General features: G+C 38.4%; 4 protein-coding genes across 4 annotated transcripts; 2 read left to right on the top strand and 2 right to left on the bottom strand.

Moving 5' to 3' along the window:
* Positions 1–10,926: 10,926 nt before the first annotated feature.
* LOC109403138 (cuticle protein 19-like) lies at positions 10,927–11,622 on the bottom strand. Its single transcript, XM_019675880.3, has 2 exons — positions 11,467–11,622; positions 10,927–11,399 (listed from the first exon to the last, which is right to left on the bottom strand). The coding sequence occupies exons 1-2, from the start codon at positions 11,473–11,475 to the stop codon at positions 11,058–11,060; spliced, it is 351 nt and encodes a 116-aa protein (XP_019531425.1). The 5' UTR covers positions 11,476–11,622; the 3' UTR covers positions 10,927–11,057.
* A 798-nt stretch (positions 11,623–12,420) lies between these two features.
* On the top strand, positions 12,421–13,099 carry LOC109404300 (cuticle protein 8). The gene is made up of 2 exons (XM_019677134.3): positions 12,421–12,578; positions 12,645–13,099. Exons 1-2 carry the CDS (start codon positions 12,570–12,572, stop codon positions 12,939–12,941), a joined length of 306 nt encoding a protein of 101 aa, XP_019532679.1. The 5' UTR covers positions 12,421–12,569; the 3' UTR covers positions 12,942–13,099.
* A 7,871-nt stretch (positions 13,100–20,970) lies between these two features.
* LOC109404299 (pro-resilin) lies at positions 20,971–21,921 on the bottom strand. The gene is made up of 2 exons (XM_019677133.3): positions 21,862–21,921; positions 20,971–21,804 (listed from the first exon to the last, which is right to left on the bottom strand). Exons 1-2 carry the CDS (start codon positions 21,868–21,870, stop codon positions 21,235–21,237), a joined length of 579 nt encoding a protein of 192 aa, XP_019532678.3. The 5' UTR covers positions 21,871–21,921; the 3' UTR covers positions 20,971–21,234.
* A 230-nt stretch (positions 21,922–22,151) lies between these two features.
* LOC109404278 (cuticle protein 19) lies at positions 22,152–23,341 on the top strand. Its single transcript, XM_029878705.2, has 2 exons — positions 22,152–22,216; positions 22,378–23,341. The coding sequence occupies exons 1-2, from the start codon at positions 22,208–22,210 to the stop codon at positions 22,909–22,911; spliced, it is 543 nt and encodes a 180-aa protein (XP_029734565.2). The 5' UTR covers positions 22,152–22,207; the 3' UTR covers positions 22,912–23,341.
* Positions 23,342–24,257: the final 916 nt, after the last annotated feature.

Below are 24,257 nucleotides of genomic sequence, written 5' to 3'. Positions count from 1 at the left end.
TTATGTGCATGATTTCTCGCAGAATTTTAATTACATATTTTTTTCTGTGTATCTTGTGTTACTTCTCACCTAGGACTGAGCATGCTTCTCAGCTATTCTATGAGTCACTCTCATCTTCACTTGGTTACAGAATATCTGACTTCATCACAGCGATTTATTTGTTCAACAAGCTGTAGAGATCACCCTGACAAAACATCTACAGGAAATATCACATGAAGTTCTTACTGCAATACTACAATTCTTCAAAACAGACCTTTTATGACTTAACTGCTAATGCCCTCTGCTTCTTAGATATTTATCTTATGTTTGTTGTTCCTATTATACTTCTACTTATTCTTCCTTTTCTTCTTCTTCTTTATATCGTTTCCACCGGAACTTGGCCTGCCTGTGCGATAAGCATAATGATACTAGGGCCCGTTTGAAGTTGATCATTAATGTAAGGGGATCGACTGTGATTGGTATTATGCAAGCGGGGATTTTCGGCTTCCAGTCTCTATGTAATCATAAACGGATATTGGTTCAACACCTGACGTTTCGGTCACATATATTGTGCCTTTTTCAAAGGATAGATACAATCCCTCCGTTTACTCGTGAGGTTATGTATGTTTTAAACATAGTCGCACGTCTTCACTTCAGTGGTTGAGTTCGTTGGTTGGCGCACTTTTTCAAATCGATCAGTATCGATCTGTTTTACCTCCTACGATCTACCTCTTGCCGGCGGCGTCACTTTCGCGCCAGATTTCGATTCTGTCTGAATTATTTATTGCTTTTTCGATATTTTTTATTGTGAATTTTCTAATTTATTATGGAAAAATCGAATTTATTTATGGAAAATGCTAAGTTTTTTGGTGGGAAAATTGGCTTTTTCTATTGCAACAATTGAATTATTCATTGCATTTTTGACGTTTTTTATTGCTCAAAAATCAATTATTTATGGAAACTCTTGATTTATTTATGCATTTTTTTATTTGTTTATGGAACTTTTGTTATTTATTACTGCTTACACCCCTGTTTCTTCCCTGGGACTTTTGGAATTATTTATAAAGAATGATCACTTTCTTATGAGTCGTTTATATTTTAGCCGTGGACCTTGTGTTTCTCCGAGACAATAAGCTGCCCTTCTTCAATCTCATACTTGAGGCTGAATAAGAGCGGGATTATGAAGATGTTATTAATTAGTTTAAATTTTCACCTATATGGTTTCGCATTATGCGTTTTACACAGTGTATTCTGTGCATCATCGCCTTTGGCGCACTCAAATCAATACCGATTTGGCTTTATTGTTGCTGTTCTTTTTTGTGCTGTGATTGTTAAGAGTTTAATCTTGCCTAGTTTGGGTAGTGGCTACGGTTAGGATAGCTCAGATCAATCTTCAGCACAAAAGAACAATAACAATCAATCTTTGTAGACTTATGCAAAATGGTACAGCCCAAGTGGCGTTAGTCCAAGAACCTTACTTTCGTAAGGGGAATTTCTATCTAGGAAACCTTGTGAATCCGGTGTTTGCTACTTTCAGTAAAATTGAAATGGCAAACTCACGTGTCATGCCTCGAGCCTGTGTGCTTGTCAACAACGCAATCGTTGCTAGACTCATCTCTGAGCTAACCACTAGAGATGTATGTGCTATCACAATCGATGTATCTGTTGGAAACCTCAACAGGAAATACGTTTATTGTTCGGTTTATTTACCGCATGATGAACCATCCCCTACCGATGCTTTCAAGCAAGTCATTGCATACTGCACTTCAAAAGGCCTTCCGCTAATTGTTGGTAGTGATGCTAATGCTCACCATATAATCTGGGGCAGCTCAGACATTAATTTGAGAGGCTCCAGTTTGATGGAATACTTAAGTAGTACAGATCTTGGATTACTTAACATAGGCAACCGCCCAACCTTCTTGGTATCTGCTAGAGAGGAAGTGTTGGGCATAACTCTTTGCTCTAGCAGAATTAGTCACGAGCTGACCAATTGGCATGTGTCAGATGAAGAATCTTTATCTGACCATCGTTACATCTTGTTTGAACATGTGAATGTTACTTCGCAAACTTTGCGTTTCAGGAACCCCCGGTCAACTAACTGGGATCTCTTTACCGATTTGGTTGCAGCCAAATTTCATGAATACTCACCATCAATTGGTACTCCAAGAGATTTAGATGAAGCCGTTGATACTACAACGGCCTTCATCATGGAAGCTTTTGAAGAAGCTTGCCCTCTGCGGTCTGTGAAGACCACAAGAGGAACCCCTTGGTGGAACTCTGATCTGGCCAAGCTCAGGAAACAATGTAGAAAGAGTTGGAACAGACGACGTTCGGCTGGATCGGAGGCTTTCAGGTCGGCTCGCAAGGCCTACCAGAAAGCTCTTCGGTCTGCTGAGCGATCCGGCTGGAAAAACCTTTGTACAAATGTTTCCAGTCTGAGTGAAGCCAGTCGATTGAACAAAATCCTTGCAAAATCTAAGGATTTTCAAGTGAACGAACTTCGTTTGCCAAATGGTGATTTCACTTCCTCTGATGAGGAAGTTTTGGAATGTTCAATCAGTACACACTTCCCCGGATGTGTGGATATTACATCTTCGGATGAACCTGATGTCTTTTCTTGTAGTTATGATTCTTTAGCTTCGGCTCGGAGTATCATAATGTTAGAATCGATTGAATGGGCACTTAATAGCTTTGCTCCTTTCAAATCTCCCGGGGCAGATGGAATTTATCCTATTTTGCTTCAGAAGGGATTTGATCATTTCAAACATGTTTTGAAACAACTACTTGTTTGCAGTTTTGCTACAGGGTATATTCCCAAATCCTGGCGGGATATTACTGTGAAGTTTATTCCGAAAGTAGGTCGTGCGTCGTATGAAGAAGCAAAGAGCTTCAGACCTATCAGTTTGACCTCTTTTCTTCTGAAATGCTTAGAACGCATTGTCGATCATCACATCCGTGATGTTTATTTGGCCAATGTGCCTCTTCATGTGAACCAACATGCTTACCAATCTGGAAAGTTCACTGTGACTCTTTTACACAAAGTTGTTTACGATATCGAGAAGGCATTCGCTCAAATGCAATCCTGCTTGGGTGTTTTCTTAGATATCGAGGGTGGCTTTGACAACGTGCCTTTCGATGCCATATTGGAAGCCGCACGGGGTCATGGTATATCTCCAATGATTTCCAATTGGCTTCACCAAATGCTCAAAAACCGACATCTCTTCGCGACATTGCGTCAAGTGGCGATTAGGAAATTGAGTGTTTGTGGATGCCCCCAAGGGGGAGTCTTATCACCACTTTTGTGGAATCTCGTAGCAGATACGCTATTGAGGCAACTCAATAATAGCGGTTTTCCTACTTATGGTTTTGCCGACGACTACCTTACATTGTTAGTCGGTATGTGCATCAGCACCCTTTTCGACCTGATGCAAAACGCTTTTCAGGTAGTTGAGGGTTGGTGTCGCCAATATGGCCTTTCGGTAAATCCGAGTAAAACATCTATTGTTCTTTTCACGGAAAAGCGAAACCGTAATGGTATTCGACCTTTACGTCTCTTTGATTCTGATATCAATGTGACTGAACAGGTGAAGTACGTTGGAGTCATTCTTGTTTCCAAGCTTTCCTGGACACCTCATGTTGAGTTCAGAATCAAGAAAGCTTGTATGGCCTTCGGGCAATGCCGGCGAACCTTTGGTACAACTTGGGGTCTCAAACCCAAGTATATCAAATGGATTTACACAACTGTTGTTCGTCCAATATTGGCGTATGGATGTCTTGTGTGGTGGCAAAAGGGCGAAGTGAGAACTGTCCAATAAAAATTAGGCCATCTCCAAAGGATGTGCCTGATGGCGATGTCTGGAGCGTTCTCTTCAACTCCTACGGCAGCGCTCGAAGTTCTCTTTGACGTTGCCCCACTACACATTCATCTCAAACAAGAAGCACTTTCTTGCACTTACCGTCTATGGGTACTCGGTTTACTAGAGGAAACTCCTGTGAACCGCAGTTCAACACACACCTCGTTGTTTCCACTTTTGGTGAATTGGGACAAAGTTGTCCTTGCTCCAAGTGATCTTACAATTGCTTGTAATTTTCCATATAGGACATTTTCCACGAAATTCCCTTCCCGGGAAGAGTGGACATCTGGTTATCTCCCTCCTCGAAGGACGAGCATGTGCTGGTGTTTATTCTCGTGAGCTAAGGCTGTATCAGTCTTATTCACTTGGTAGACACTGCACCGTTTTTCAGGGCGAAATCTTTGCTCCTATGTGCGGAGTGTAATCAGCACTTCAGCAGCACGTAATGGGCAAAGTAATATACTTCTGTTCAGATAGCCAGGCTGCTATTAAAGCACTTGCTTTGGCCAACTCCAGGTCGAAGATAGTTATCGCTTGTCGAACTCAAATCGAGGAGCTGAATTCAGCAAACGCTGTTCACCTTGTATAGGTACCTGGCCATTCTTCCATCGCTGGAAATGAATTGGCTGATGAGTTAGCTCGCACTGGAGCATCACATGACTCCATTGGCCCTGAGCCAGCTATTCCGATATCGAAGTGTTGGGTAAAGCTTCAGATTCACACCTGGGCTGCTGCTCAACACAGACAATACTGGAATAGTTTGGAGTCATGTCGTCAAACCAAATTGTATTGTACTGAGCCATCTCCAAGGGTGGCGAAGTATCTTACAAATCTGTCAAAGCAAAATTGCAGCATGCTGGTCAAAGCATTGACTGGCCACTGCCGACTCAGTTATCACATGGCGAATATTCAGCAAGCTGATTCATTTGCCTGTGACAGCTGTGAATCCGATTATGGAACTTCGTATCATTTAATATGTAACTGTCCAGTTTTTGTGCAATTGCGTTTCCGAGTACTCGGTAAACACTTATTAAGTGAAACTGACTTTTTTTTTTTATAGAATGAGAAAATCTGCAACAGATACCCAAGAGGTGGTTCCTCGGGTGATGTGGGGATCGACCCACTAAAAACTCATTCTCTCTCTTCCTTACCTTCGCGGTACGTTAGGGATGACTTCGAGAAGGGGGGGACCGTACATGAGTACACTCTAATAGTAAGCGTTCCACCAGCTACCGCCTTTAGTTGTTCACTCTCCCCTGGAGGCTCGGGTCCTGGCTAGTACTTAGACTACCCGTTGAACTCAAGCTCCTGGATGGGGAAGGCACAAATTTCCCAAATGGAGGAGAACGTGCCTCTGGAGCCGACCTACTGATACCTGATCTTGTGTTACTTCTCACCTAGGGCTGAGCATGCTTCACAGCTATTCTATGAGTCACTCTCATCTTCACCTGGTTACAGAATATCTGACTTCATCACAGCGATTTATTTGTTCAACAAGCTGTAGAGATCACCCTGACAATATCACATGAAGTTCTTACTGCAATACAATACTTCAAATCTTCAAAACAGACCTTTTATGACTTTACTGCTAATGCCCTCTGCTTCTTAGATATTTATCTTATGTTTGTTGTTCTTATTATACTTCTACTTATTCTTCCTTTTCTTCTTCTTCTTTATATCGTTTCCACTGGAACTTGGCCTGCCTGTGCGATAAGCATAATGATACTTTAGGCACCTTACACACTACTCAAACCGTTTGACCAACATTGCCACCGCCCCCAGGTTGGTCGAACCAGTGAATGTTTCTGCAACCGTATGACGAACTGCCAAATCGTGTTGCACCAACATGTCACTTTGGTTGCACCAACATGCTTCCCCATATGAAATCACACTATGTTTGTGCAACAACACTACACACGGTACGATCGGTTCGTCAAACATTGGCTCCGCCCACCGTTGGTTTGAGTGAAATCAAACTGGTTTGATTTTTGCCGACCAAACCGTCAACCGTCAAATCGGTTTGACGAACTGCCAAATCGGTTCGTCAAACAGTATCACACACGGTCAAACTTAGCACCAACTTCAACACCAACCTGGGGGCGGAGTTAATATTGGTCAAATCGTTTGACTGGTGTGTAGGGTGCCTTATGCTCAGTGAGATCGGGAGAATTTCCATCCGGAAATTGGATAATTTATGGCCATTGTTCTGATGTTCCTTTGGAATTTCCTTAAGGATTACCACAAGGATTTTTTTTTGTTCTTCAAAAGTTATTGTGAAAAATCTTTTCAGAAGTATGTAATTTTGCTAATTTCTCTGGGATTTCTTAGGCAGCTTCTTCGCGTGATAGTCCTTCAGAAACTTCTTCGGGAATCCTTCCATGAGTGAATCTAGAATTTCTTCCATAAGTTTCTACGGAAAATCCTCGATGAGCTTTAAAATTCCCGCTGCATGTAAGAACTCCACAACAGAAATTCCTGGTCTTATTTCGGTATCTTCTCCTGAAGTTATTTTAAGAATTCCTGCTGTAATTGGCCGAGAAATTCTAGGAGTATATGAACTCGGCTAATTTCCATTCTTTTGCCGAAATTTGCACAGCCGAGGGCTCGGCAATAACAATTTAACTAAGATATTAACAAAAAGCAAGTTCATTCATAGAAGCACCCATTTCACCAAAAAGTAAAACGCGAATAACTTTAAAACGGATAGAAAAAACATCATGCTGTCTTCGGCACAGTTTTCTTAGATTTAATGAAATTTGTTCATCGTAAAAATAATCTTAAAAAAGTTCCTTAAAGCTTGAAATCTGAAGAATTTTATTACATGCTCAGCTCAAAATCAACAAAATGGTCACTTACACCCCTTTTCATACGGGTCCCTCAATTGCGCTCAAAGAACAGTTGAACGAAAAATTTTTTGTATCTAAAGACACATCTAACCTTATATCTTAGAATAGCCTAACAAACAGGTAACCCCAATTCAAGGTGTCAGGCGACCCGTGCTGATGGATGAATAATTGAGGGGGTTTAAAACATGCTCAATCTTTAACGAAGCCCGTATCGTGGGTAGATCCCCTTTTTGGGTTGCTTTTTGGCGAAATATATACCAAACTGAACCCTAGTCCTAACTGATTCCAACTATGGAACAGCATATTTTAGTAATTAAAGGAAAAAAAATTGATCCTTATTACATTTCATGCCTTGTTAAAAGTGAAAGGTGTCGGTTTGCTTGTGGCCGAGAATGATTTTGAAACAACAAAAACTGGATTACATAGTAGGGAAATTTTCCAATTGTTACACGGCTAAAAACTCGCCTATTGTTGCACACTCCAACTTCATGTTATTCTTATGAAGTGTGCAACAATTGGCGAATTTTTAGCCGTACAACAAATGGAAAATTACCCTATTCCTAATCTTTTTTTTTTTGTTGAACACTGGTTTCAGGCAGTCAGGACTAGGGTTCCGATGCATGGTCAATATCGGTATCATTTCTTGATTTTTTTCGTTAAGGGATCCGATTTTGACTGAAAAAGGAGCGTGCCAAAGCGGAACCTATCAATCAGAACCCTTCCACGCGATTAAGTTGAAAATGACTACTGTAACAAAACCGAATACTTTATTATTACCTACTCAAAAGTGATGAACTAACACGACATGTACTATACAAAGAACACAGGATATACTACAATAGATCAAATATTGGTCGCAGTGGTTATGCCCCGAACAAAAAAAAACTTATATCTACTTCGACATACAGAATACGTTGATCTAGTTGAATTGAAATGTTGGGGTAATTGTTTGTTAATTTCAGCTGATTGAGTTGCGTGTTTGTTGAGTTTTGGCCGATATTAGTATAATAAGTTCAGTAACATATAAATTATGATACCGAAATCCATCATATATTTTTTTTATTCGAATCTCTTTTCATCAGTAAGTGCATTTCGACCAGATATCAAATCGACCTTTTTGTCCATTCGGCAAAATGTTATGCTTCTTCTTCCTCAAAATGAGTTTCGTTCAAATGTCCATTCGACCAATTTTCCGTTCGACCAAATGTACTTTCGACCAAATGTCATTCGACCAAACGTTATTCGACCTAATGACATAGATCCATCACGGTGTCTGACCATTTGGCCGAATTATAATCAAATGAATTCAGAGATGAAAACAAACTCCGGGTAACATTCTAGCAGCCAAAATGACCATCAGGAATACCCTTATTTTAATCATTGGCTATTTTTTTTTTTTGTCGGGTATATTATCACTGCGACCATAATTTGATCTTATGTGATACACAACCCATTTTAATAATATTACCTTATCAAGGTGAGTAATTTCTTTTCGAACAGAAATCATCAACGCAAGACCTAGGTTTTATCCCAGCTAGGTATGATGTGTCGTATGAAACGCACTATTTATCTTACTGGGATTTGAAACCCATACTTCAAAGGGCTGTGAAAGTCTCTTATCAAAGAAAATCGCTCTTCTGTTGAAAATAGCAGGACAACTGCATAACCAATTGTCATAGGCTATTCTTTCTAGTTTTACCTTGAAGGGATCAGTTGACGTTGAAATTGCAAATATTTTTTGTCAAATTTATTTGCTGCTTTGAGTCATGAAAGAACAGCCTTTCAAGTTATAATGACATACACAGCTAATCACGTCCGGTATGTATTTTTTACCGAAATCTCAACTGCTGTGCGTTTGGTAATGAATTTTTACCTAAATTCTGTAAAAAATTACAAAATTTCATTAAAATGTTACCGTTTATCTGTCAAACTCTAACGAATTTCGGTGTTACCAGCTTTTCCGATTTTTTCTGGTTAACACGGTTGACAGTTGAAATTTCGGTAAAATTCGGATTCGGTTTTGTGTGAAAAACAGTAACAGTTTTTCTTTCCAATATTTTACATGTTGGATGTAGTATCCAACAAGACTTGGAAAAAGATGTTCGGATCACACAATTCGAACTAAAAAAAAATCCTGTACAAGTTTCTTCAAGTATGTTTTTTGATATTCTTGAATGTATCATTGGATGAGTATTTGGGGAAAATTATGAAAAAATGTATGGAGAAGTATGTATAAGAATATCGAGAAGAGATTATTTAGAGAAGTACCTAACTTCGAGGATTTTTCTCGAGAGATCCGAAAGACTTCAAGAAAGCAGCCTAAAAAATAGTTTGAGATGTGAAATTCTGGCGTAGCACGTAATTATAACGCTACTAGAGCATTGGGCAGAATAAAGTACGCATTCATCGATTTGCATACAAAACGTCCAGGTTTGGAGCTCTGAATCTTAGCTTTTAATGCACAGGTTGTAATAGAATTTTAACTGGATCACACTTGAGGGGCCCAGATGTGCAGTGGTGTAAGTGACCATTTTGTCGATTTAAAGCTGAGTTTAGAGTTAATGAACTAGTCTTCGCCCCTCCCTAATTTTCGTTCCCCTAATAAAACATTCATATTTTTTGTGGTAAATTTAATAAATTGTTATTTGCTTTTCAAACTTGTTGAAAAAGCGAATAAAAAATAGTCTAGTTCACTAATGACATTGCATAAAACCAATCCCTTGATTTATCGAATTAGCGATTATTAAATAGTCATGACAATGATGTACATTTCTTCAAAGCAATGAAAACAGCAGTGATAATTCAAAGTTAGGAAAGCATACCAACTCAACTTTTGTATCACAAATTATTGCATAATAATAATACTAGTCTCAAATCGTTAACAAAACATTGAAAAAACTAAAATTTTGCTGTTTTCCTGTAATGGGAGCTTCGCCATATTTTGAAAAGTTGCTTAGAGTTATCTTATCTTTTGCTTAGCTAAGAATTATTTTATCTTTTCACATATCAAATTTCAAGTTATCGTGAATGTTCAGAGAAAATAGGGGTGAATCGGTGCACTAGACGCTGAAACTCACATCCCTATACTTGAGTATTTTGTATGAAAAACAGCCAATGCAAAGTGTGTTGTTTTTCTTTTTGACAAAACTTCACACCTACTTCCACAACCAAAATACAGTAAACCGGAGTTAAATTGATCGCAGGGGTGAAGGTCATCAATTATTTTACCGTTAGATTGTAAAATTAAATTAAATTCATAAGTGTTTTGATTTTATCAGCACAATAATTGTAAGGAAACTATTAAAAGTATGCTTACTCTAACATAATGCCGATCAGCGATCAATTTGACCCCTGTTTACGGTACCGAATTGAGGCGGTAATGTAGTTGGAACATAGAATTAAAAATTTCTAGAAATGTTGCTGGTACATTATCAGATTTTTTAAGGTACCATACACGCAGAAAAATGGCGCTTGTTTAAATCAATAAAACGCATGATTGATTTTCAAACTGTGAATTTACTTATTCCAAAGTTATATTTAATTGTTTTCATTTAGAGTTTATCGATAAAAACAACCGATTACCATCATTTCATATAATGTCAAAAATTTCATTTGTTTCAACAAAATAAAAACCATAAACATGGTCCGAAAGCACTCACACATCTATGAAATGCTTACTCCAACATCGCTACAACGAAGAAGGTGCTGCAAATCCATCACGCCAACTTCCAAGTGCAGCTTTGGCCGTGATGGATAATGCGCAGGTACTCACGACAGCATCCACAAAAAGTTGATCGGTTTCGCCTTTTTTGTCTTTTTTTTAGTCGTTCTCCTTCCCATCCGCTTACCGACGGTCTAAAAATAGATTTCCGAGCTGCCGCAGTTGCTGCCGTCACCAACACAATCACATTCCCGGTTTGTTAGTGGCAAAAGTGCAGTCGTTTAAATCAATCCGTTATTTCATGTTGAAAATACCATATCTTTGTTTGTTTTAACAAACTGTCACAAATTTCGACAAATGAAAATATTTGTATTATCAAATAAAAGAACAGTTCAGTTTAAACTAAAAATCAGTTTGTCGCTATAGTAAACTGAAAAATTGGTTGATTTGAACTAAAATTTTATTGTGTTTACAATTTATTTTTCTGCGTGTAAGATGAAACACGTCGTGCATGATATGGATGCGTTTTGTTGAACAATAAACTAAACACCCACCAACAATTTTCTTTCTGACGGAAGCCAACATGTTCATTTAACATAACAAGTCTTTATTGCACAATCAACCTGAGCAGCGTGTCACCTATATTGCAACACTCCACTGCCCGCACACCTCTCGAAAGCACCAACAACAACGATTCACACACCATCTTGGTTCCTTCTAGTGATGCTGATCAATGTTGGCGTAGCTTTCGCCACCGTGACTATGTTCGTCGATGTGTTCGCCGTACACCGGGGGATGCTGAGCGTGTCCCTCACGCTGCACATGGGCCTGGAATCCAGCATGTTTATCCGATTTGTAGTTCACCACTCGGTGGGTGCCATCGGGTTCGTGCAGGGAGTAAGATCCTTCCACGGCATCTCCGTCCCGATGTTCCCACTGTTCCTTGTTATCACCGGTATGACCATCCTTCACACCATACTCGAACTTGTACTTGGGGTGTGAGTGGTAATCTTCGTACGCCAACACGGCAACTGCCAAACAGGCAACCAGAGCAATGAACTGCAATTAAAGCATAAATGGTTGAAGGTAATTATTAAACGAAAAGAACGATTTCTGGGCTGACTACCTTAAACATGTTGGATCTCCTGTTTGAATGGCTGGCTCCACCAGGCTGACTAACTGACCTATTGGTTGAGTGCTGTTACGAGACTGATACCTATCTCTGCTAGACACGGAATATTTATACGAAAGTTAATTTTGTTTGCACTTGAAGCAAATGCGGTAAATGCGGCGATTTTTCTTTCATTTTTTCATTTTCCTCCGGGTGTTCATTTACATGCTACTTTTTGTCATGTAATCACGCTCGACTTTTACACTACAACTCTTGCAGTTTTCCTTTCGCTTCAGTCTGATTTTATGAACGTTCTTGACAAATTTCGGCTGTTTTTGAGCAACAGACACACACCAAAAAGGCAGAAATCAAAAGAATGGCTGAAGATGAAAAAGATATTATTAGTGAGCTATATTCATCTCAGTTTCGCCACCGAAACGAGAACGATCGAGAAGAATGACGGCGATGTGTTTGACCGGCTCGACTAGCTAAATGGGCCGGTAAAAGAGCAAAACGTCTAGTCTGAAACCTATTAGCCATAAACTTGAGAATACCATTGATCGCAATTTATTTTCACCGATCCGTTTGTTACTCTACCGCTCTACCGGGTCGAATAGCTCAAGCTCGATCGATGCACCGGTCATATGGCATGGATCAGCCTCTCAATACGACAAAATCTCCTTGATTGAGGGGTGCAATTTCGTTCCAATGATTTTCAGCTTCTTCTCCGTCATTACCACTCAGATTTTCTCTCCGATACATCTTTCGCGGTTCAGCGAGTATAGGTTTTGGAGGTGATCGACGATAATTATTTTTTTCGGCAACACGATACAGCTTCTCGAACGAAACCCAATCATTTTCGGAGAGAACCTCTCGCGTGCCAACTTTACTCGGCGGCGACGGCATGCCCTCTCGTGATTCATCAACCAGTGTCAGCGTGTGCCCAAAAAGTGCCCCTTTGTGAATGGAACCCTCGGCGAGACTCGGCCTTTAACGTGCGTCGGCGCCAGCTCGTCTCTCCATATTGCGTATAAATACATCAAACTACTGTGAACTAAGGTATCAGTTGCGCAGTAACTTCTCATCAATTCACATTAAGCCCAATTTCAGAAAGAAAAATGTTCAAAGTGAGCTAACCAACCCGAGCCTCCATTAATCACTCGAAACTCAATATTGCACAATTTCCCTTTCAGATCATCGCCTTGGTAGCCTGCTTGGCCATCGTTGTCTCCGCCCAGTACTACGGAGAAGATCACGGCCACCACAAGGAGGAACCCCATGCCCATCCCAAGTACAAGTTCGAATATGGTGTCAAGGACGCCCATACCGGAGATCACAAATCCCACTGGGAAGTGCGCGATGGAGATGTTGTGAAGGGCCAGTACACCCTGCAGGAAGCCGACGGAAGCGAACGCATCGTGGACTACAAGGCCGATGACCACAACGGATTCGAAGCCGTCGTGAAGAACGTCCCCCATGGCCACCATTAAGGGAGGAAAGTGTGACAGATTCGTGGGAAATGCGGGAACAGAAAGAATGCGCGCTCGAGAGTACCAAAACCAATATGATTGGAACATTTGCTTCTGTAACGAATGTGATATTGTAATTGTTGATTAATGTATGAATGAATGTTATTGACAAAATTCAACTGGTTGTATTTTTTATTTAATTGAGTGAAGTATCCCTTTGTCAGTCTACGCCTCTTGATTTGCTGCATTATGGTGAAAATATGACGAAGTCACACATCGAATGTTCAAGAGCACAAATCTGAAGAACCGGGGGTTTGGACTGAAAAGTAGATCGGTTGATTACTTTCTGGTGGTGACCAATCGATCATCTTTTTAACGCGAATCGTCTTGGTTTCTCAGAATTGTGCTCTTGAAAATTCGGGGTGTGGCTTTATCATATCTTCACCTTAATATGGTCATTGCTTCTTTTAGTTCAGGAGTAATAGGCGTTTTTCTTTTGAAAATACGAATGAAAAAAAACATAATTCTCGCGCTTAGTATCATACGGGCGTATCTACAATGATCGATTTCTCTTCATCGATTTTCTCTTTGGGTAATAACTTGGCCGGCAAATCATTTTCGGTTGTTTTTGTTGTTTGAGATGCTAGTCCTAGTCGTCCTTTACTGAAACACACCGAGAGATCATCCGCTTATTGGGCGTATTTCCCGGAATAATCCGAAAAGAAAATCGATGAAGAGAAATCGATCATTGTAGATACGCCTGTATGATACTCAACGCGAGAATTTATTAAAGCATGAGACCTATAAGAAAAGAGTAAATGTTACACCTTGAGAAAAAGGGAAAATCATTCCTTCCGAATCAGCAAAGATAACAACAATAAAACTGCACAAATAAATTGTGTTTTTTGTATTACCTGAAGCCTTTGAGAAAACATGTTAATGCCCTTCCTAATTCAAACCATCAAATAGTGCCAATAACTCCCAATAGAGTTCCACTAAATATTTCTTGATGTTTTCTGTCAAATCTTCATTATAATAGTTATTTCTGTAACGAGTTGCAAAAAAAGTTGATTTTTGCAACGAGTTCCATACAAAATTTTATGCAATGATTTTTTCATGAAGCAGTTGCATTATGAACATTATACAGTGACCCCACACCGATGAATCACCTTGATTTTGTACACTATTTATGAATCACCATTTTGATCAAATGAGTGATCCATAAACTGTGGACATTTTTGCCGATTCATAAATTGTGGGGTCACTGTACAACTTTTTTCATTATGCAACTCATTTATGTTGCATAATGAACCAGTTCGGAAAATATGACCATTATGATACCAAAACGAGTTATATGAAACAGAATTTATAATACAGAATTGCATAAAATAAATTAATAAACTACTCAAACTACAAAAAATAATACTGAGATTGCAGGGGTTCCACCAAAATGTCTTATGGCTTCCTGAAATTTCACCAGGCTTCTCCAAAATTTCTTTGAAGTTTCAACTTATGAATATTTCTATATCCCTTTCGTGACGAACCAGTACAATTGTGCTGTTCAGCGGTAGTCTTTGTTTTATGTGATGTAAACTGTTTTAATAATTCAGCCATTACATATACTTGTACAGGGGATAGACAAAATGATCGGGACAAGCAAAATTTTCACTTTTCAAAAAATGTTCAACTAGCTGTAACTTTTCGAAAAGTGCATCAAATATTCTCAATTTTTTACTGTGAGTTCATCAACTAGTTGTCCATCAGTGGTTTCAAATTTGGAAAAGATCGGGCCATTCTCCACGAAGTTATGAAGATTCTTGAAAAAGGTAAAATTATCCGATAGCCAACTTTGAGCTGTTATATCTCCGGATTCAATGAACCGATTGCAATGAAATTTTGACCATTTATGACTTAAATAATGAACTCTGGAAAACATTTGACTTAACTTGAAATTTTAAACAAGAGACAAAATTATAGCGATTTTAATTTTTTCACGATTTTCTAGTAAATTGGTCTATTTTTAATATGCATTCTATTACTTTTTCAATTTATTGGTGGCTATGTTGTTACTTTCCTTCAAAACACATTTATATATAAGTCAATTAGAGGGAAATTAAAAGAACTTTAATTTGCATCTTGAATTTTGAAACGATGTTGATATTTTGGATAATTTGGTGTTCTATTAGAAAAATAATCTAATCGTTATAAGTTTCTTCCGTGTTGAAAATATTAAGTTAAGTCAATGGTTTTTATATAAGTTAAGTCAATGGTTTTTATATAAGTCATAAATGGTCAAAATTTCATTGCAATCGGTTCATTGAATCCGGAGATATAACAGCTCAAAGTTGGCTATCGGGTAATTTTACCTTTTTCAAGAATCTTTATAACTTCGTGGAGAATGGCCCGATCTTTTCTAATTTTGGGCCACTGATAGACATCTAGTTGATGAATTTACAGTAAAAATTTGAGAATATTTGATGCACTTTTCGAAAAGTTACAGCTAGTTGAACACTTTATGAAAAGTGAAAATTTTGCCTGTCCCGATCATTTTGTCCATCCCCTGTATGTGTGCAAACAGACTTTTGTTCACGTTGCCTCTGAGATTCACCACCACACTAAACAAAAAGTGGACAAAAATCGTAAAACATGAAAAGTTTCATCTGTTGCATATTTTTTATTTCCATTGTATCTAGGTAGTCAAAGCTACAAATTGAAAGAAAAAGAGTAGTTCTTTCATATGAGGAAAACATATCGTAGTTTTATTGGTAAATCTTAGAGTTCTGAAGAACCAAAATTGAGCAATTTGTATGGAAATATCACTTTTTTGCGCTTCGTTCCGAAAGGGATATCACAGACAAACAGACATGACACCTTGAACGATTTTCATGGAAATCCATCACCCAGTTCACACTACCATCACCTGGTGGAAAAGTTACACGAATCACTGTGTTGTGCAATATCGTCTACAGAAGGCGCTAGTGTGAAACGTCAAACGCATAGAAAAACGATGCGCGCGCCTCTGATTGTGAAAGCCACAACTGTGAAAATTTAAAATGATCGTTAAAAGTGTGGTCGATGGAAATTTTGCAAGTGTTACGTCTGTTTGTCTGTGGGGATATCTTCAAAACAAATTAACATCTCTATTTAACAAAAGTTGTAGCGGCTTCATTTTGTGTTTCGTTTGTAACACAGTGATCATCAGCTTAAACGGTCCATACGATGAGCGAGCTCTGTGGGTCAAAAACACTTCAAAAAGTCGACAGTCTTTTGATAGCAATCGACACATCGAATTTCTATCTATGACGAAAAATAAAAACAAAACGACAAAACAATGAAAAGTTGAAAGACAAAAGGTCACATTTTAAAAATGGAACAGTCAAAATGACTATTTAATGCCGGGATCCGTGGCGTAGTGATCACACGTACACTTCATAAGTTGATGACCCCAGCTTCGGCACTTGCAATTTTTCATCATTTGCTCTTCCCCCCGAGAGCGGCTGACATCTGGCCCTCTTCTGAATATATGCTCTAACGGACCCGGATATCGGCTAACGGCAACTCATAATGGACCCCCTAATAGTACTGGTAAAGGATCTAAAGCCACACATCAACATCCTCGTGCTCATTAGGCCGTCCCTTATTTTGCAAAATTTGGAAATGTTCTAAGTTCGTTAGTGGAAAATGATCCTTCTAGCTAAGAAATGATCGTGTCAAAATTTGAAGTCCATATCTCAAGGCTAAGTGGTCCCTCAAGGGGCCTAAAGTTGTCAAAAATGGTATGGGACCAAAAAAATATGAAATTTTTTTTCGACGAAAAAATACGCTATTCTACTAAAACCTGTTATTTCAGGACCCAAAAGGGCCGAAAATGTGCCTAGAATTGCGATATCTCTACTCATATTGAGTTATTGAACAAAAAAAATGGTCAAAAATGCAGATTTTTCGGTTGTTTTTGTCAACAACTCAGAAACGAGTAGAGATATCGCAAATCTAAGCACATTTTCGGCCCTTTAGGGTCCTAAAATCACAGGTTTTAGAAATCACAGGTTGACAAATTGAGCTGTTAATTAGGTTAAGTAGTTGAAGAATGAAAAAAAACCGTAGTAGGTAAGCTAGGACAATGCAAAACATAATTCAGCTTTTTGTTCACCTACTCATACAGTCGAAGGGCGTTTTGCACAAATATAAGATAAACCTGGTAGAAAACGCCCTTTAAATAATGAATCTGAAATTTGGTCGAATAAACATTACGACTTTTCCATATTATGGAAGGGAAAGCATATTACATTCTATCATATTGAGCTTATTTCGGGAAACTGGAACCTGTTTTATGCATAAATTAAAAAGGTGATAAAAGGAGGAAACCTTCTTCTTCTTTTTATTCTTTATGGCTCAACGTTCTTACTGAAACTTGGCTGTCTCGCTTCAACTTAGTGTTCTTTGAGCACTTCCACAGTTATTAACTGAAGGGCTTTCTTTGCCTGCCATTGCATGAATTTGTATATTGTGAGGCAGTTACAATGATACACTATGCCCAGGGAGTCGGGAAAATTTTCTCGACTGGGACGGGAATCAAACCCGTCGTCTCCGGATTGGCGATCCATAGCCTTAACCACTAGGTTAATTGGAGACTAGGGTGGCCCACGCATATATGAAAAACAAAAAATTTGAAAAATGTCAAGTTTTGCCTCCTGAATCGGTTGTTTTGGACTACGAGAATCTACGCTCAAAATTTGAGCAAAATCGATTAAGCCTAAAGGGGCGCCCAAAATGCTTGAAGTTTTTATAGGTAAACGTGTATTCTTAGGAGAACTTCTTGGCTTTTCAGTCCGATTGTGAGATCAAAAACACCTTATGTTCTCTTACTCCGACGTTTCGATCCGTATCGGATCTTTTTCAAGGAATCGAGTTTTTGGTCGTTTTTTCATCATGTAGATTTTTCAATCTTTCAACCGTCATTCGATATTCTAGTTTCCCGTCCGTTTTCATCCGGAAAACCGTAACTTAAATCATTAGGGATCGGGATTCGGACCTCTTTCGCTACTGTATGTCTACGTTTAGTAGATGTCTACGTTTAGTAGAATGACGGTTGAAAGATTGAAAAATCTACATGACGAAAAAACGACCAAAAACTCGATTCCTTGAAAAAGATCCGATACGGATCGAAACGTCGGAGTAAGAGAACATAAGGTGTTTTTGATCTCACAATCGGACTGAAAAGCCAAGAAATTCTCCTAAGAATACACCAAGAACAGTCGTAATCCATCAACGAATAGGTAAACGTGGTCAATTACAGGGATGGCTAGAATGTTTGGGATAGGCAACTTTTTTTTTCTCTCACAAACAAGTTCAAAAAACTGTTACTTTTCATAGAGTGCATAAAAAATTCTCAAATTTTGACTTTTTGTTCACCTATTATATGTGCATGATTGGTACAAATTTGAGCTCGATTGGTTAATCTTTTGCGAAGTTAGAATCGTTCTAGTAAAACACTATTTTTAGGACAACTAATTTTTGAACTGTCATGTCTAGGAAAGTAGTGTACCGAATTGAATGAAATTTTGAACGTTTATCAACAATATATTGATACTTGATACGACGCTATAAAATGTAATATTTTCTCGCAGTGAATAAAGCTATACTGGTTTGACCTTTTCGTTTTCACCCATAAAGAGTAAAATAAGTCAAATTTACAATATCATACAAAAATTACTAATGTGTTATTCTTTCAATCCAAATAGGCTCTAATATATCTCTAATATATGTATACCAAAGATATCTTGAGAACAGAAGTGGAAAATCTTTGGACATCAATACTAAAATTTAATGATTTACATTTTTTAAGAAAGATCCAAAAAGTTTCAATCCATGATAATTTTTTTCAACGTTCAAAAAGAACCTATGTTTTAATGACATGAGAAGCATCAATGTATTGTTGAAGAACGTTCAAAAATTCATTAAATTCGGTTCACAGGTTTCCGAGATATGGCAGTACAAAAATAATGTGTAATACTAATGATGTGTAATTGCGACCAAATAAATAATAATCGTGGTGAGGACTGCGACGTGTATCACCTACCAAAGGTGGCTCCAAGATCCACACCTTACACTACCCCACTAACAAATACTCCTTCCCGAGACACCTGTGGGGATGCTATGGGTTCCACGGTTTCTAGTAACAACGGTTGTCGAACTAACATTCATTCCCTTTCCCGATGACCATAAGAACGTGGCCGGCTCCGTTATTGTGCATATTAAGAGTGTGTAGCTAGTCCCAAGCACCATTCATTGGTTCCAGAGCCGGATGTACAAATGTGGTGGCCCGGGGCCAGAGTGTTGTGGGGGCCCTTTACATAGAGTGTATATTTTTGCCCATCTAACAGGGAAAAAACCTAAAAACTATTAATCATTTTCAAATATGTTAATGACGGAAGCTATTAATGTCATTAGGGAAAAATATTAAAATTTCAGACATTTCTAGCCAAATTTCTTTGAAGAAGTTGCAGGTCAATCACCACGTAGAAAGGACACTTAACAAAAACTTGTTCTAACGCGACTGCTAGGGAAGGTTCTCACGACCTCCCAAAAGAGTTTTTCACAAAACTCTGAAATCAAAGAGGAAATTATAATAGAAAATGCTAAAGAAATTTTAGAGGGAATCCATGATAAGTTCCTGATAATTTTTTTGATTTAATTAAATAGAAGATTTTTTGTTCAATATCTTGAAAATATTTTACGATAAACTCGGATAAATGTTTGACCAATTTCTCCAAAAATTTATTGATCTTTTATCTGGGAAACCATGAATTTCATAAATTCGCCATAAATTCATCCTTATTTAAGCAAGCAAATCTCTTAATTCACAAAAAAAAATCGGACTGAAACTCTTCAAAATAATGAGTATTAATTTCATGTTAGATTTCTTCTAAAAAAATGTTGCAACAGTTTTGGTGTTCTCCGATTTGAGTATGTCATAAACTGTCTAAGTAAAATCAAAAACAAGAGCTTCAAAAGTTCCTCTAAATTTTGGAAAAAAAAATCCTTAAATTCTTCAAAAACTCTTGTAGAAAATTCTTCAAAATATTTTCAAAAACTTTAAACAAAAAAAATATATATATATTTAGCGAAAGCTTTTTGACTCTTCAATTAATAGACTTTTGAAGTTCCTTTAGAATTTAATTGAAGATATTCTTCAGGATTGCCGGTTATTTTTCATAAGCAATTGCACAAAAAAGAATGGTAATAAATTTTGGAGGCAAAATTTAAAATTTCATAAATAGCTGGACAAATAGTTGTAGTCTTTTCATAAGTCTTTCTCAAAAGAATCACAACATATCACATACATCTTGCCAGTAGATAGTAATTTGAAGTTCTTATGACAAAAATCAAATCAAGAGAAGTTTCTTGCCCTAATTTTATTTTGCTTCAATTTTTTTTTTCGTGAATCGAAATTTTGTGGGGACCCCTGAAATGTGGGGGCCCGGGGCCCTGGCCCCCCTGCCCCCCCCCCTCCCCCCTAACTCCGGTACTGATTGGTTCTCTGTGCAACTTCAATTGTTCTGGTCAATCACGGAGTAGCAACTACGATGTGAGCGGTTATCTTTGCTTTGCTTTGGGTAACGTGCCAACTGGGGCAAAGCATGATTCTTAGCTGTTCTATGAGCATTTCCACAGAGTTGTACCGACTTTTCGAGCCCTCTAAGCAGAATACCCTCTACGAATGAGTGTTTGTACCATTAAGCTCTGCCTAGTTTTGCTTTTCCTTTGACAGATACGCGTATTTAGACTACCACTTGTAATATTTCTCAGTGTCAGTTATCGCCAGTGGATAATTGTGGATAATTGACACTGAGGAATATGACATATAGACACCATTTCATTTTTATTAATATAGATAGAAGATGTATCTCAGTTACCCTTGGCCTAATTTAGGTATCTCCCGAAATTCATTTTTGTAATGATGCGAGAAACTCTCGGTAGATACTAACTCTCACAACAAAAAAGGCCAAAACATAAATTCACTCATGATACTTCGTTTTCCACTCGATCTGCTTCGATATGCCCAACAGACATACCGCAGAGCCATAAGTGGGCCTATATTTGCAAAACAAAACATATTCAATTACATCTGATTATATAAAAGTTGGTGGTGGCACGGTAGCCCCCAGAGGTACAGCAATGAACACAAAATAACTATTTTCACTAATTACGCCTAGTCGTCTCGTTTGACTCCGGAGCCGAGATCTTGAGATTCATTCATCTTGACGGCATGGTATGAGGTGCTTGTTATAGATATGTAGCTAGATTGTCCCGTTCAGTGGTGGTAGGTTTTCTGGTTAGCATAGCTGGTGGCAAGCAGTTCGCCGCCTCCGTTTTTCCATCCATTATTTTGATTATAGTTGCTGCCCGTGCTGCCTCGTTCATCACTCCAGCCATTCTGCTGCGAGTTGGTTTGATGCTGATTGGACTGAAGCCAGAGATCATTTCCATTGAGCGAACTGCCAATAATGTCTTGATGCTGGGTCTGTTTCAGTTCGAAACCATTTTCATTGCCGCCGTTCTGTTTGTGGTGATCCTGTTGGCGAACTACGAATGGAGCCCCGTAAGACTGTGGGTGAACGGCATGTCCTATGCGTTTCACAATTGCTTGGAACCCGTGCCATTTATCAGCCTTGTACTGTACGTAACGCTTGGTGCCGTCGGGTTCATCCAGAGTGTATCCACCCTTCAGTCCATGACCGTCGCTAATTTCCCATTGGCTTTTATGATCACCGGTGTGGGGGTCCTTTACACCATATTCAAATTTGTACTTTGCCCCGGAGTCCCAGTCGTCGTGATCATAACCCGCCAAACATGTTGCTACGAAGGCGAAAAGAATAACAACCTGGAATGAATGAGAGATTAAAATGGAAACAGATACATATCTGTAGTTTTAAATTACTTTAAACATTTTCCAATCCACCACTGCTTTTTTCAAGTTGACAGACCAAATGCAAATCGAAGTTCACGACTGATGGCCCTTCGATCAGGTCACCGGCCTTTTATACCGTTGTCACATATGATGTAGCAATTATAATCAATGACTTTAAAAATGTAATGCTTCTGAAGTTGTTCTTTTGTTCTACATACCTAGCAGAAATCATATGAGCAGAAACAAACGAGTTAACCAAAGGTGAAAGGGCAAGAATATAAAAGCCCAATGATAAAATAATACAGTTATCAGTTAGTGATTGACAACTGTTTGATCTACATCCTTCTACGACCGCGCATTAATTGTTTTTACAAATATGATCAAGGTATGATTAAGTAAAACAAATCAGTAAAACTAGCTGTACAGTACTGCCATGTGCAGCATTGTTGTCCCACGTTCTATGGAAATCCCTGTTTACATGAGACAACTATGCTGCACACGGTAGAGTCCAACAAATAATAATGCTGAATGTCCCCATATTCCCAGTTTACATTTCTGGCAGTTTGCTTCGCTGCCATTTGTTCAGCAGATCCCGATGACTGGGATTGGAATGGAAAGTACAAGTTCGAGTACGGCGTCAACGATCCGCACACCGGAGATCACAAAAGCCAGTGGGAAGCCAGCGATGGCCATGGAGTAAAAGGCGGTTATACTCTGGATGAACCCGATGGCACCAAGCGTTACGTGCAGTACAAGGCAGACAAATGGCACGGGTTTCATGCTATTGTTAAACGTGTAGGACATGCAACTCACCCGAAGACCTATGGCGCTCCATTTGTCGTAAAAGCTGAGAAGGCCACTCATAAGCAGAGCCACAATGGGCACGGATATGACGAGCATGAAAGTGTTGGATTTTCTGGTAGTGGGTACGAGGCTTCCAAGCAGTCGAATGGATATCAAAACTACAGATGGGCCGATCAACAAGCTAGCCCAAGCAGCTACAAGAATGGTAATGGGTGGAATACTGGGAACGGAGAAGATTATGCCACAAGCTATGTTGAACAGAAAAGCTACTATTGAAATGGAAATCTACCTCAAACAATTAAAAGTGATATGTTTGGCAAGTTGTCGAAAAATACAATAAAACAGTGATTCTATATTGCTCGTTTTACTTCATGGCTAGTACGCAGGTTATAAGTACTAAGGGAAGAGTTAGTGCAAGAAACGCACAAGTAATGATTTAAAAATTTCGTGAAGGGTTCGTAGCTAAAACGGAATAATCGACAATCAATTTGGGATGGAGATTATTGTTCTTCTGTTCCTGTTCTAATTGTTCGAAATGAAAAAATGTAAAATCTCAATCTAAAAAAAGAAATTCCCTATCCAAGTAACACAGAAAACATCACAGAATAAAATTTTTAAAATATGTTATAGTATAGTTTTATTGACGTAACTGTAAACATCTTCAGTTGAAACTATGTTTTAACTAAGTATGACGATAACAAACTACTAAAAACGTGAGTAGTATGTCGTATCGTAAGTTTTCATGGTGTATCTTTCACGTTGACAAAACAAGTTATTTACATCATCGTCTTCATTTAAATACAGATGTTGTAAAAAAATCTAGGAGAACAAAGTCAACACCAATATGTTCAAACATGTTTGAAACAGGTTATTTTTTGGTTCAAAGCTCAATAATGCATTTAGTAAGTTTGCAGCATCCCCAAAATCATTATCAATTCCTTTTTGCTTTGCCAATACAATCCGGACAACCAAATTAGGAGCAACATATAATATGTTTGTAGCGAAATTCGTTTTTGCATAACCGACAGAGCTGCAAATTATATTTTTCTGCACACATTTCACTGCTTACAACACCACCATATGTCGCTAAGTAGTTCTCCAAAAAAAACAAATCGATTTTACTTTACTATTACTTTAGAGCTTTTAGTAGAACTTGTTACTTCAGACTCTAGTTTAATTTAAAAACACTTCACTAATACTTTACTTTTGCAAAAGAAAATAAAAAATGAATAACTCTTTTAAAGAAAAACTAGAAAGGACGAGCAAATTCCTTTTAATTCTACTACTGTGCTTATCTTCGGACAGATAGGCCTATTTCGTCTGTGACTTACAGACTTCTTCAGTGTCAAGTGCTCGACTGCTCGAGCACTTGACACTGAAGAAGTCTGTAAGTCACAGACGAAATAGGCCTATCTGTCCGAAGATAAGCACAGTAGTAGAATTAAAAGGAATTTGCTCGTCCTTTCTAGTTTTTCTTTAAAAGAGTTATTCATTTTTTATTTTCTTTTGCAAAAGTAAAGTATTAGTGAAGTGTTTTTAAATTAAACTAGAGTCTGAAAAAAATCGATTTTAGATTTCACACTATTTCGCAGTTCGGATAGTAATTGAGGGGCCCAGATGCA

The sequence above is a fragment of the Aedes albopictus genome, chromosome 2 (genome assembly GCF_035046485.1).
Source record: "Aedes albopictus strain Foshan chromosome 2, AalbF5, whole genome shotgun sequence".
Taxonomy (NCBI): Eukaryota; Metazoa; Arthropoda; class Insecta; order Diptera; family Culicidae; genus Aedes; species Aedes albopictus.
Note: the sequence above shows the minus strand (reverse complement) of the source record. Positions and strands in the feature narration are given on the sequence as shown.